Below are 12,994 nucleotides of genomic sequence, written 5' to 3' on the forward strand. Positions count from 1 at the left end.
TCCCATTACAGATGGTTGTGAGCCACCATGTAATTGCTGGGAATTGAATTCAGGACCTCTGGAAGAGCAGTCAGTGCTCTTAACAATTGAGCCGTCTCTCCAGCCCCCGAGTCACAGATTTAGCTGAGGAAAACACTAATGTTTTGCCAAGAATTAGTGTCTTCCTTTCCAGCCTTTTTGTTTGGATAATTATCCCTGAGAAAGGGCTCAGTCCTATTCTGGAATATATATAAGATGTGGTGTTAAAAACCAGTAAATTCAGCAGTAACAAGCTTATACCAAGTTGTGTTTGTTTGTTTGTTTTTTTTTTTTTTTTTTTTTTGGTTTTTCGAGACAGGGTTTCTCTGTGTAGCCCTGGCTGTCCTGGAACTCACTCTGTAGACCAGGCTGGCCTTGAACTCAGAAATCCGCCTGCCTCTGCCTCCCAAGTGCTGGGATTAAAGGCGTGCGCCCCAAGTTGTGTTTGTAAAGTGAGTATAGTCCCCCTTCGAAATCTGGAGACAATAAAAGACTATAATTCAAAATTTACAATTGGTTTCAACAAACAGCTTAGGTCTCATAAAGCCTACCTCATTTAACTAGGAACAGGAAGGATCACAGAGACTACATTTCCCGTGATTCTCAGTGAAGCAAATAATGGTTGGAGTGTACCAAAACGCGTGTTGCCTGCAAGACGTACTAAGGCCGACGTCGGCTCTGTCTTGAAGGCTGTCGGTAGTTGTAGTTTTGCTAAACCTAAGGCGCTCAGACGTGTGGGCTTGAAAGCTGCGGGGACTGACGGGACTTGTAGTCGCCGCTGGAGGCGAGCGCGCAGGCGCAGCTGCGATTGGGGCGGAGCGGGGCGGGAGCACTGCAGTGAAAGCCGAGGCAGCAGACAGGCGAGCTGGGGGCGGGCGGACATCTTGGGATCCGAGAGTGGCCAGGCCGGCCTTGTGGGGGCTGCTGACTCCAGGTGAGCTGGGTAGGTTAACTTACAGGTCCTTAACGGGCGGAGAGGGTGCCGTGGTCGCCTGCCCTGCACTGCACTGGGTGGAAAACTGCCCGCACCCGGGAGCGGCCTCAGCCTTCAAACCCGGCAGGGACCAGACGACCGGGCGGGGGTGCCTTGGGCGCGATTGCAGCAAGGGCGGGGAGCGACGCCCTCCAGTGACCCACCGGGCGTCTCCGGGGAGAGACACGGGCCAGAATCCTAGAGTCGGGCTGCCGTGCTGCCTCATCCCCCGAGGTTTCCCATTTCGCCCGTCCCCCAGGACATTTGACATCCCCTGGTGCCACTCCCTTGGACAGTGACAGGTCTCTCTCGAACACGAGAGATTTCTTCCTCCTGGTTTACCCCCACGGCTCTTCTATCTCAGACCTGTGGCAGCCCCCGCATCCTTCGGTGCTATCTCCTCGGCCTAGATGTCTCCTCCCTCTGTTGAGAAAAGCTCCACCAGCCCCTCATGCTTCACTGACAGAAGAGTAGGCCCTGTCTCTCAGCTTTCTCTTTTTCTACTATCTCTTCTCGCCGTTTTTTTGCTCCTCCAAAGCTTCTATGACCTTTGCCATAGGAGAACTTTAGGGACTCCCACAGCTGTATTGGCTGCTTTAGGGTCATCCTGGTCTATTGCTAGCAATTACAGCTAACTGTTCCCTTAACTAAATATTCCATTTCTGTCCAGGACACACACACACACACACACACACACACACACACACCACCCCCCACCCTTGGTTGATACCTATGGACTTGGTCCTTTGCTCAGGACTCAACCTCCATTTTGCATTTTCTTTCTCACCGTATTTGAACTGTGAGATAAGTGTGTCCACTACCTTAATCGACTTGTCACTAGGCTTCAAGGGTTAACTTTTCAGTTTCAGAAAGTCTGTTAAACTAACCTCTGTGAAATTAATACCTGTGCTAATTCAGAAAATCTAGAACCAGATTAACCCCTTTCTTAAATATTCTAACTTAATTTTGACCCAAATAATTTGGGCAGTTGAGGCATTCTGTTATCCCTGCCCATTGCTTAGTAAACACCAGGCCAGAAGTGACTGACTTAGCAGATCTGGGGTCACAATTTAGATGCAGGATTAATGCTACTACATAAGGATCTAATTTTTGTCACACTTTGAAATTTTGAAAAGACAATAACCAGAAGTAACTGTAAATGGGGCCTCAGCAGTTAAGAGTCCTTCCTGCTCTCCCAGAGGACCTGAGTTCAGGTCCCAGTACATGCCATTTGTAACTCAGGCCTGGGGGATGGAGGGCAGTATTCAATGTGACTCCTAGTTTCCACACACACACACACACAGCACACACACTGGCATGTACATATGTGAAGGTAAAAAGGAAATCTTTGTAAGAACTTATAAGTTAGTAAACAGCTTAAATCATTGGAGTGTTGTCTGTCAGTACTGGGGCCTTTGTTCCTTTGCCTGCTTATCTCACTGCCTGGGAAAGATGTGCCTGCTTCAGCCACATTCCTGGGCCTGTGTTAGCGCCTACGGGCCTCTTCCCTCCCACCCCCACCTCACCCTGCACACCCTTTCCTGGAATGTGGAGACTTCTAGAGGGTCATGCTCTGCTGCCTTCTTGGAAGGGTAGTGCTTGCTCTAAAGGTTATGCCTGGTGGCAGGCCCAGGCCCCAGCCAAGGACAGTAGTCCCTACCACCATTCCTGCATCCACAGGCAAGCCTTCTCTCTGACTCACTGGAAGTAGCCCAGAGTGAGAGTCTGCACAGCAGGGGGGTTGAAAAGAATCCTTGCTGAGATCAGCATTGTGAGAAGGGTAGTGGTTACTTTCATCATCCCTCAGAAAAGGCTGGGTAAAAATGGCCTAAATCCAGGGCCCCACACTCTTAAAGTGCTCTCTCCTCTCCTGGAATAAACAGGAACTGGAGCCTCGCTGAGCGCTGAGCGAGCAGGAGGGGCTTCCTTGGGAGAGCCGCAGGGTCACTAGCTAGAGGACTGAGTCAGGAAAAAAGGCAAGCCTGTCCAGCCCCACTGGGGTGAGCAACGGTTCTAAAGATTTCCCCTTTCCCTACCCCTCCCTTTCCTACCTAGGTCTGTTCTCAGAGCAATGGGTCACAGAGACTGAGCTGCCACCATGATCGGAGGCTTATTCATCTATAATCACAAGGGGGAGGTGCTTATCTCCCGGGTCTACAGAGATGACATCGGGTAAGTCCCTTGGCTGAGCATGCTGTGTTCCAACCTCCCTGTTGCCTCAGCCTGAGCATGCAATATCGCCTGGTTCCCATTGGGCATTTGGCCTCCCTGCTAGGCTCAGGGCCTCGGAATGACACCTCCACCTCTAGGGTTAAGGATTCTTGCCGGTCCTGCCCCCTATCTCTCCAGTGTAGGTCTGGTGGCTGAAGACGAGTGCTTTTGCCTGGTCAGGTTGATTCTTCCTTTTAGGAGGGAGCACCATCTCCAGTGGGTGTAAGTTAGTGTGGGGATACTAATCCATCTAAATCTTGCTTTCAAATCCTTCCCATATTGAGAGCCTTCCCTAGATCCCCTTAAAACCCTTCTTTAGTCTTTTGACTCAGCTGTTCTCAGTTCTTCCGGGCCCTCCTGGCTTGCTGTGCTCTACAGGTCATGCTGCCTTTGTAGTTCATCTGGGTGGACTTGGATAGCTTCTCAGACCTCAGGCCTTACAAAGACTGACTGCAGCCTCACTTCTCTGCTTTACACTCTGGCTCCTGGCTGACTAACCTGAGGCTAGGCTCCTCCGGTTCTTCCTGCCTTGGCTCTCTTTCTCACAAGACCTTAAGATACATAGTCGCAGAATAGACCTATGGTAGCTCTCTCACCTTCTTGCCTTCCCTGGCTGATGGGCTAGCTTGGTGTGGCTGTATGCATTTTTTAGTGGTAAAGCTAACCTAGACTTTGTGGCAGTGTCTAGCCTAAGTGAACCTGGCTGGTTCCACCCTTTCCTGCTCCTCCCACCCCAGATGGTCCTGGTGTATGCCACAGCTGGGCCACGTGACACCCTGCATGCCTTAGTGTGCTCTCTACCTGATGCCTGTCTTGTCTGCTTCTCCCTCATGGTATGTGCTGCCCACCTTGGTGTGTTGTGTGTCGTCTAACCCTCTCTCTCCTTGCTGTCACTCTCCTCCTCTTGCTGACGTCATTTCTCTCATCCCATCTCATTGGCTGATGTAGCAATAGGTAAGCAGCCTGTGAAGCTGCCGCTCAGGTACAGGCGGGGCGGGGGTCCTGCCTCTGCAAATTGTTTCTTTCATCATTTTTCTTCAGGAATCGGACCTTAGAAAAGAATCGGGTGGCATAGCCCATAGCCCCTCTCACCCTTTAGAGTAGAGTCCTCTGAGGTCACACTAGTTTTGGCCAACTCCCAGAGGCTTTCCCCACTGGTGGGCCCAGTAGAGATGTCTTTCTTTGTAGGGCCTAGAACTTCCTGGAAAGCTAAAGCGGGCACACCGTGGTGTGTCTGGGAGGCAAAGTCAGGCCTAGGAGTCAGTTCATTAACACTGGATGCACCCTGCCATCATTATCGTTTGACTTTCCCTCAGGTAGCAGGACAATGCAGAACTGCTTCCCAGGACCCTGCTGGTGGGATAAGCAGGGAGTCCTGATGGTTTAGGCCTTGACTTGTGAATGTTAGATTTCAGTGCTGTGGAGGGTGGGGCTGCCAGCATCTGTAGGTGCTCCTCATGGGTGAGGTCTGCCCAAACACTGAGCAGCCTCTTTGTCTCTTTTCCCTTAGGAGGAATGCTGTGGATGCCTTTCGGGTCAATGTCATTCATGCACGGCAGCAGGTGCGCAGCCCTGTCACAAACATCGCTCGCACCAGCTTCTTCCATGTTAAGCGGTCCAACATCTGGCTGGCCGCCGTCACCAAGCAGAATGTCAATGCTGCCATGGTCTTCGAATTCCTCTACAAGATGTGTGATGTGATGGCTGCTTACTTTGGCAAGATCAGTGAGGAGAACATCAAGAACAATTTTGTGCTCATATACGAGCTGCTGGATGGTGAGGCGTTTGGGGTGGATTGATGGCTGTGGTGGGGATTAACCTAACTGGGGGAGGGATCTGGAGATTCCAACATATCTGAACTTTGTTTTTTGAGCCTCTGATCTCTTAGGTGATGGTCTCTGTGTCCCTGATACAGCCAATCTAAATCCATACCTAAAGATTGTTTTTAGAGTAGAATACGAAAATAGGCCAGAGGGTGGGTGACAAGGTTTTGGTCTTTGCTGGAGCTAGGAACCTGACTGTGAGGTTTGGTGGCTGAGCCAGTTGTATTAGCCTAAGATCTTCACAAGCCGAGCCCAACTCTCGTGTGGACACTCCCTCCACACGAGAAAGAAGAGGAAGTCCTATAGGCCCCTTGCTTGCCCTCTCTTGTAGTGTCTCTGACTACTTCCCTTTACCACTGTCTATTTTCTGGAGAAAAGGAGGGCTCAGGGTTTTTACCCACTGACCATGTGACTCTTCTATGATCTTTTTTTTTTTTTCCCCATTGGAAAAAAAGTTATATTTTCTTCTGAAGAACATATCATAAGCGTAGTGCTCTCAGCTAGAAGACCTTGCTACAGATGATTCTGCACAGCATCAGGACCTGTGCAAGACAGGCACGTCCAGGCCAGAGGAGGGCTTGCAGTGAAGGAGCCTTTTGTTTTCTCCAGAAACTAGGACTTCCCTTTGTTTTGGTTTGGTTTGGTTTTGGGCTTTTTTTGATGTTGTTGTTATTGAAACAGGGTTTCTCTGTGTAGCCCTGCTGTCCTGGAACTGGCTCTATAGACCAAGCTGGCCTCAAACTCAGCCACCTGCCTCTGCCTCCTAAGTGCTGGGATTAAAGGCGTATACCCCACTGCCGGCCTATAATTCCCTTCTTTTTACAGAGATTCTGGACTTCGGCTACCCACAGAACTCAGAGACAGGTGCACTGAAAACCTTCATCACCCAGCAGGGTATCAAGAGTCAGGTACTTGAGCTGATTGTGTAGACACAGGTAGAGTGACCCCAGTAGACCCCACACTCCTTTCCTTCCCGTTGATCCCAGCCTTATTCCAGCTGACTCATGAGCCTGCCCTTGACAGGAAGTGCTGGCCTCAGCCTCTACCATGACTGCAGGCCTTTCTTGCTCTGGGTAGCTCTCCTACCCCAGAAGCTGCCAACTCAGCATCTCTATTACCAGGAATACAGCTCAGTTGGTTTCTTCTAAGGAGTGGGGGGGGGGGGGGGGCGCAGGGGGCAGGGATGTGGCTGCTTTGCAGGCCTGTGTTCCTCAGAAAGGCACATGGGCTCTCCTCTCAGACTCAAGCCTTATAACTTTCTCCCTTTGTTTGCTCACCATGCTGCTTCCTGTTGGCACCTTGCTGGCTCTGCGGCTTACAGCATCAGGTATGTTGTTCCCTCACATCTCCCATTGCAGCTTCCTTCACTCTGTTCTACAGACCCTGCCCTGTAAGGGTTGTGAGGAGGGATGAGTTACAGAGTAATGAGCAGGAGGGAGAGTGATACAGTGGAGAGAGCGTAATGGGAGGGGGAGAGGAATGAGGTCATCGGCCACCTTTACCCCATATAGACAAAAGAAGAACAGTCCCAGATCACCAGCCAGGTGACCGGGCAGATTGGCTGGCGGCGGGAAGGCATCAAGTATCGCCGGAATGAACTCTTCCTAGATGTTCTGGAGAGTGTGAACCTGCTTATGTCCCCTCAGGGTGAGTGTCTTCTCAGGATGAAACCAGTGGTCTAGGAGTAGGTCCCAGCCTGTCAGCTTGGCTTAGCTGCTTCCTGTTTCTCTGTTCTGTCACCAGGGCAGGTGCTGAGTGCCCATGTGTCAGGCCGGGTGGTGATGAAGAGTTACCTGAGTGGCATGCCTGAGTGCAAGTTTGGAATGAATGACAAGATTGTCATAGAAAAGCAGGGCAAAGGCACAGCGGATGAAACAAGCAAGAGGTACCTGAGTCTGGGAGGTCAAGGGTCACAAGCCTTTGAGAGTCCAGTGAGGTCTAGTGAACCCCAGCTTCCCTTTGGAGTTCATTTCTGTTAGAATTGCTGTCTTTCAAAGTCATCCTTGGCGAGTTAGTCTTGGCATCAGTGATGAGACATGAAGGGACTATCTTTGACCTTGCAGAGCCAGCTCCTTTGTTTATTCCCCAGCAACAAAGTTCCCAGGTGATAAAGAACCTGAAGGCTCTCTTCTTGCAGGGCAAGAAGTTCTAAATCAGAAAGCTCTGTTCTGGAAGCTTCCCATAATCTGTGTGACTAGTCTGCTATGGCATGGTCTGTTAATCTGATGTGAACTGTACCTATTTGAGCTCTGCTTCTGTTTATAGTGGCAAGCAGTCAATCGCCATTGATGACTGCACTTTCCACCAGTGTGTGCGACTCAGCAAGTTTGACTCTGAACGGAGCATCAGCTTCATCCCGCCTGATGGAGAGTTTGAACTCATGAGGTGCCCTGGGGGTGCGGAGGAGGCAGGGGTTGCACCTGAAAGAGAGTAGGATTGGCCCTGTGCTATCACATGTGTTCTCTCCTCCAAAGATACCGTACTACCAAGGACATTATCCTTCCTTTCCGGGTGATCCCATTGGTGCGGGAAGTGGGACGCACCAAACTAGAGGTCAAGGTGGTCATCAAGTCCAACTTCAAGCCCTCACTTCTGGCCCAGAAGATTGAGGTGAGGACTGGGGGCTTGGAGAGGGAAAACTTGCCTCACTCAGGGAGTAAAGACAGATGGTCCAGGTCTCCCAGAGCTGACAGGTGTGTCACTCCTAGGTGAGGATCCCAACCCCATTGAACACAAGCGGAGTGCAGGTGATCTGCATGAAGGGGAAAGCCAAGTACAAGGCCAGCGAGAACGCCATTGTATGGAAGTGAGTCTTCAGGAGGCCACAGGCAGGCTCAAGACACCATAGTGTGCCTTCCCTTTAAGTCTCGTCTTCTGTTCTCTTGTGTGGGCTATGGGGTGAGAGAAGAGTGCATGCTTCTCCAGGATCCTATGCTTGTGTTGTCGTGTGTGTGTGTGTGTGTGTGTGTGTGTGTGAGTGTGAGCATGCGCGTGTGCATGTTTGTGCACCCGAGCTCATAAATGTGTCGAATTTTCTGACCGTTCCCACTGGCCCTTGTCTTGTGTCTGAAGCATACAGTCTGGGTGAGGGAGAGCTCTAAGAAGGAAGTAGAGCCCAAGTGCTGAAGGTGTAACTAGTTACCACAGCCTCCTGCTACCATTTCCCTGTGTTCCTAGGATCAAGCGCATGGCAGGCATGAAGGAGTCACAGATCAGTGCAGAGATTGAGCTCCTGCCCACCAATGATAAGAAGAAATGGGCTCGGCCCCCCATTTCCATGAACTTTGAGGTATGGCAGAGTAGGGGCGAAGCACCATGGCTGGGTGTGGTGGGAGAGTCCGTGATCATTTGGATTAGACTCCACTTCTTAGGAATGAGGGAACTGGCCTAGGCTGGGAAATATCTTGAATTGATAGACTCATTTTCTTTTAATAGAAATTGGCATTTAAACTGACGAAAAGCTTTGACTACTTGATTTGTCACAAAACAGGTCTTGAAACATTTGCTTTGTGTGAATAAGACACATCATCTCCTCCACTTTATTTTCAAGTCCATAGTATTGACAGGGATAAGTATGTTCTGTGGTAGTTCTCTGGGATAAGTAGTTTAAAGTTAATGATTAGAAGAATAGTTTTATCATCACAACTGGGTCTGCTTCAGACGTGAACTGATTCCTGGTAACTCTCAGATAAGCTCTCTTCACATGTTGGTCTCCTAGTGAGTTCCCTCCACACCAGTCATTCAAAAACACCTGTGGTAGATGAAGTGGGTGAACCATGGAATTTGCCAGAGTACTGTGATAGAAGGGCCATATTCCTAACTGGAGCTGTCCTCTGCTCAGGTGCCATTCGCTCCTTCTGGCCTCAAGGTGCGCTACTTGAAGGTATTCGAACCGAAGCTGAACTACAGCGACCATGATGTCATCAAATGGGTGCGATACATTGGCCGCAGTGGCATTTATGAAACCCGTTGCTAGCTTCCTAGTTGCAGCTGGCCCACCTCCCCACCCACCCTTTCCACAGATCCAAGTACCCCAGTGACCAGTCACAGTGTCGTTTGTCCCTCCTGCTCTGCTGCCTTCCCTTTCCAATAGCCCCTGAGTATAGGTCTGAACCAGCCACATCACAGTGGGACTGGTCAGGTAATCCCTGGCTTCCTTGGAGGGTGGTTTTTGAGGCTTCCATCTGTCCGTCCTGGCTTAGTGCCAGACCTTGAGTTTTGTGACCAAAGCCAGGTGGTCCCCTCTTCTCTCTATCCTTGTGGCCACACCTCTGCAGTGGGAAGGTTGACTACCCCTCACCTCAGAGCTCCCCCCAAAGGCCAGTAACGGGTCCCCAGTCTCTAGTCCCTACTCTGCTTTGGGATAGTATGAGCTTCGTTTTGTACACGTGTGACTTTGTCCAGTTATAAACCCAATAAACTGTAGAGTGGAGTTGCTGGCTCAGTGTTAATGGGGCTGTTGGGAGGGTCTGGTCGGACTATTACTACTCTGTGCAGCCCTGGCTGTCCTGGAACCCATGTGTAGACTGGCTTCAAACTTAAAAGAGATCTACCTCCTGAGTGCTGGGATTAAAGTGTGCACCACCATGCCAGGCTTTGTTTTGTTTGGCTCTTGCTACTTGTAGCTCTGGCTGATCTGGAAATTATGTAGATCAGACTACCCTTGAGTTTTTGGTGATCCCCAGGTCTCTGCTTCCAATGTGCTGATATTACAGACATGTGCTCCACTCCATGCTTTGTTTGCTTTGAGATGGGTTTTCATTGTGTGAGCTGACAGAGCCGAACTCAGGGTCTTCCTTCCTCCACCTCCCAAGTGCAATGTTGCAAGTATTCAGCTTTCCTAATTAACACAAAGAGGCAAGATTTGTATTTGTTCTTGCAGAAAAGATATTTTTCCCATGCATCTTGGCAAACTCTGGTGAAAACCTTCATTCCTCCAGAGTTCCTAAGGGGATTGCTTGTCCCAAAAATCTTGTATGTTAGGACAGAGAAAAAGTAGGGTTGCCCTCACCAGTCAGACCTTACAAGGTTTCAGCTTTTCTTAAAGTTAAAAAAAAAAAAAAAAGTACTAGAGTAACTTTCAAGCATAAGAAGAATATAACAGATTCCTATGACCTATCACCCAGCTCCAACATTAATCAATTCATGGCCAGTGTATGTTAACGTAAGATTCTCAATAACATTGTCTATGATTGCATCAGGATCCAAACATGGTATCAGATCCCCTGCACCTGGAATTAAAGGCAACTCATAGAGTTACCTGGTGTGGGTGCTAAGAACTAGATTTGGTTCTCTGTAAGAAAAGTATGTGCTCTTAATCACTGACCTATTTCTCCAGCCCCTAATTCTGTTTGGTTTTTTGTTTTGTTTTTCTCTGTGTAACCCTGGCTGTCCTGGAACTCACTCTGTAGACCAGGCTGGCCTCGAACTCAGAAATCCACCTGCCTCTGCCTCCCAAGTGCTGGGATTAAAGGCGTGTGCCACCACTGCCCTGCTTGTGTTTGGTTATTTTTAAATTTATTTTCATTTTATGCTGAGTGGTTTACCTGCATCACATGCATGCAGTACTCCCCAATGCCACAAGAGGACAGTGGAGTTACAGAGAGTTGTGAGCAGTCATTTAGGTGCTGAGAACCAAACCCCAATCCTTTTTTCAAGCAGCAAGAGCTATTAACTGCTGAGCTGTCTCCAGCCTTTAGGTTTCAGTGTGTGTGTGTGTGTGTGTGTGTACAGGTAGAAGCCAGAGGTTGAGTGTATTCTTCAACTGCCCTTACCTTATTTTTCAAGACAGTATCTCACTGAACCTGGAACTCTGATTTTTCTCAGTGGATTAACTAGTAAGTCCCAGGGATCTTACCTTGCCTGCCCCAACACTGGGATTTGGGGTGTGTGAATAAAGATGTTCCTCACTTCACAGTACTGGAGACAGAGTAACTAACAAAGCAGCCTGGAAAACAGCCAAAAATGCTGGCTGGCTCTATGATTTAGCACAAAACAATGTTTTTAGAGTCCCTGATCTATTAAAAAAAAAAAAATCCTGCCCTTTTTTCTCCCAATAGGCTGATACTCCAGAGTTTCAGTTTTTCCCATTGTTTTCTATCATTGTCCCCACCCCAAATCCCCTATCCTGGGGCTGGAGTTCCCAGCCGGATTTCCTGATACATTGGCTCAGTTACACAGCTACTAACGTCTCAACTCTAAAATAAACTGGAAGCGCCTAAGTATATTTTATACAGAAAGTAGATCACAGTGACTTAACAGGTGCATGTCACTGCATCTGACAGTCTAACATTTTACTTGGGTTCTAGGGATCAAACTCGGGTCTTAATGACAACAGAACAAGCAGTTACTTCTTCAAGTCATTTCTCCAGCCCCTAACCTGAATTTACTGTAAACTGGTTATTAGATTACATTTAGAGGTTCAATTGCTGTTTTGTTTATGCATATGTTAATACAGCCCAGAATGGCCTCAAAAACTCCCAAATTGCCTGCCCTAGTCTAAATGCTAGGATTATATGAGTGTGGGTGTACGCAGTAACTTACTGAAACCGGGAGAATCGAAACAAGGTTTCAGATGGCCCCAGACTGGCCTCACTGCTGCACAGTGGGATGACCTTGATTTTTTTCCTTAGGTTTTTCTCTTTAGCCCTAGATGTTCTGGAGCTCTTTTAGATCATGGTGGCCTTGAACTCAGATCTGCCTTTCTCTGCCTCCTGAGTGCAGGGATTAAAGGTGGGTGCCATCACTGCCTGGCAACATTGAATTTTTTTTTTTTTTCTCTCGAGACAAGGTTTCTCTGTGTAGCCCTGGTTGTCCTGGAACTCACTCTGTAGACCAGGCTGGCCTCGAACTCAGAAATCCACCTGCTTCTGCCTCCCAAGTGCTGGGATTAAAGACGTGCGCCACCACCGCCCGGCAACCTTGAATTCTTGATCCTTCTATCACTGTCTCCCGAATGTTGGAGTTACTAGCATGCCACCGCGCCCAGTTTTATGATGTACTGGGGATCAAACACAAAGCCTCAGGGTAAACAAGCATTCTACCAACTAAGCTATAACCTCAGTCATGCTGATAGCTTTTTAAAACTTTAAACACCAAGATTGGCAGCTCCCCATTGCAATAATGCTTAAGCCGGATGAATAGGCAGTCTAGTATAGTCACATGCCTTTAATTCCAGCACTTGGGTGACAGGCAGGAAGTTCAGGAGTTCTTGGTTAGCTTGGGCTATCTATGGAGATTTGGAACAAAGTTTTCTAATTTTGCAAATCGAGTGTGTGTGTGGGAGGAGTATCTTTTACAGACACTGAGATTCGGTTTGTAAGAAAATCTGCTTTGTCTGTAGACCCAGGATAAGCAATGAATTTATAAAGGGCTTCTTGTTCAGGTTTTCTGGCGGTGGGTGAAGTTGTGCCTCGGGGTGGTGAAAGAACAGAACGGTATCATTCCCAATGACCCGATTGAACACCTATGAAGTGTGAAGGAACTGAGGACAAAGCAAAGGGGCAAGCGGAAGTCTGCTCCTCACCAAGCTGATTGAACTAGCAGGACTAAATGAAACCGATAGACTTTGGACTGAGCAGAACGTCGAAGTTCGAGAGTTAGAGTCAACAAAACGCCGGTGGAGACTCGGTGGGCAAGCAGCAACACGCGCCTGCGGGAAAGGCGTCCAAGCTACAAAGCCCCCTCCCGATAGTCTGTGTCTAGGCAGGATTCCCCTCGCAGCACCTCCTGTGCTCCCCGCTATGATAAACCTCGGGCGACTATGCCACGATACACCACCCTCCACTTAACCAGAGACAGTAAAATGCGCACAGGTGGCTAATGCATACGTGAAAATGGAACTGCGCAGGCGCAAACGCTACCACGCCTGCTGAATTCCGCGGCGCTTGCGTCTCGTTCCACTAGACCCGCCCCCTGGGCTCACGCAGCTCGGCTTTCTTACGTCATTCCTGCGCATGCTCCTTGGGAC

General features: G+C 49.1%; 1 protein-coding gene across 1 annotated transcript; it reads left to right on the forward strand.

Annotated features, from left to right (window-relative positions):
- The first annotated feature begins 810 nt into the window (after window positions 1–810).
- Ap2m1 (adaptor related protein complex 2 subunit mu 1) lies at window positions 811–9,457 on the forward strand. The gene is made up of 12 exons (XM_034515741.2): window positions 811–952; window positions 3,047–3,163; window positions 4,713–4,978; window positions 5,851–5,933; window positions 6,347–6,352; window positions 6,537–6,672; window positions 6,769–6,910; window positions 7,291–7,410; window positions 7,500–7,635; window positions 7,734–7,831; window positions 8,203–8,314; window positions 8,867–9,457. Exons 2-12 carry the CDS (start codon window positions 3,090–3,092, stop codon window positions 8,999–9,001), a joined length of 1,308 nt encoding a protein of 435 aa, XP_034371632.1. The 5' UTR covers window positions 811–952; window positions 3,047–3,089; the 3' UTR covers window positions 9,002–9,457.
- The last annotated feature ends 3,537 nt before the right edge of the window (window positions 9,458–12,994 follow it).

The sequence above is a fragment of the Arvicanthis niloticus genome, chromosome 12, assembly GCF_011762505.2.
Source record: "Arvicanthis niloticus isolate mArvNil1 chromosome 12, mArvNil1.pat.X, whole genome shotgun sequence".
NCBI classification, from domain to species: Eukaryota; Metazoa; Chordata; class Mammalia; order Rodentia; family Muridae; genus Arvicanthis; species Arvicanthis niloticus.

Bases quoted from the DNA above. Each gene is read 5' to 3' on its own strand.
- Ap2m1 (XM_034515741.2), top strand. From the start codon at position 3,090: ATGATCGGAGGCTTATTCATCTATAATCACAAGGGGGAGGTGCTTATC. The intron at 6,911-7,290 runs GTACCTGAGTCT...TTCTGTTTATAG, and splicing joins GCGGATGAAACAAGCAAGAG to TGGCAAGCAGTCAATCGCCA. The intron at 7,411-7,499 runs GTGCCCTGGGGG...TCTCCTCCAAAG, and splicing joins GGAGAGTTTGAACTCATGAG to ATACCGTACTACCAAGGACA.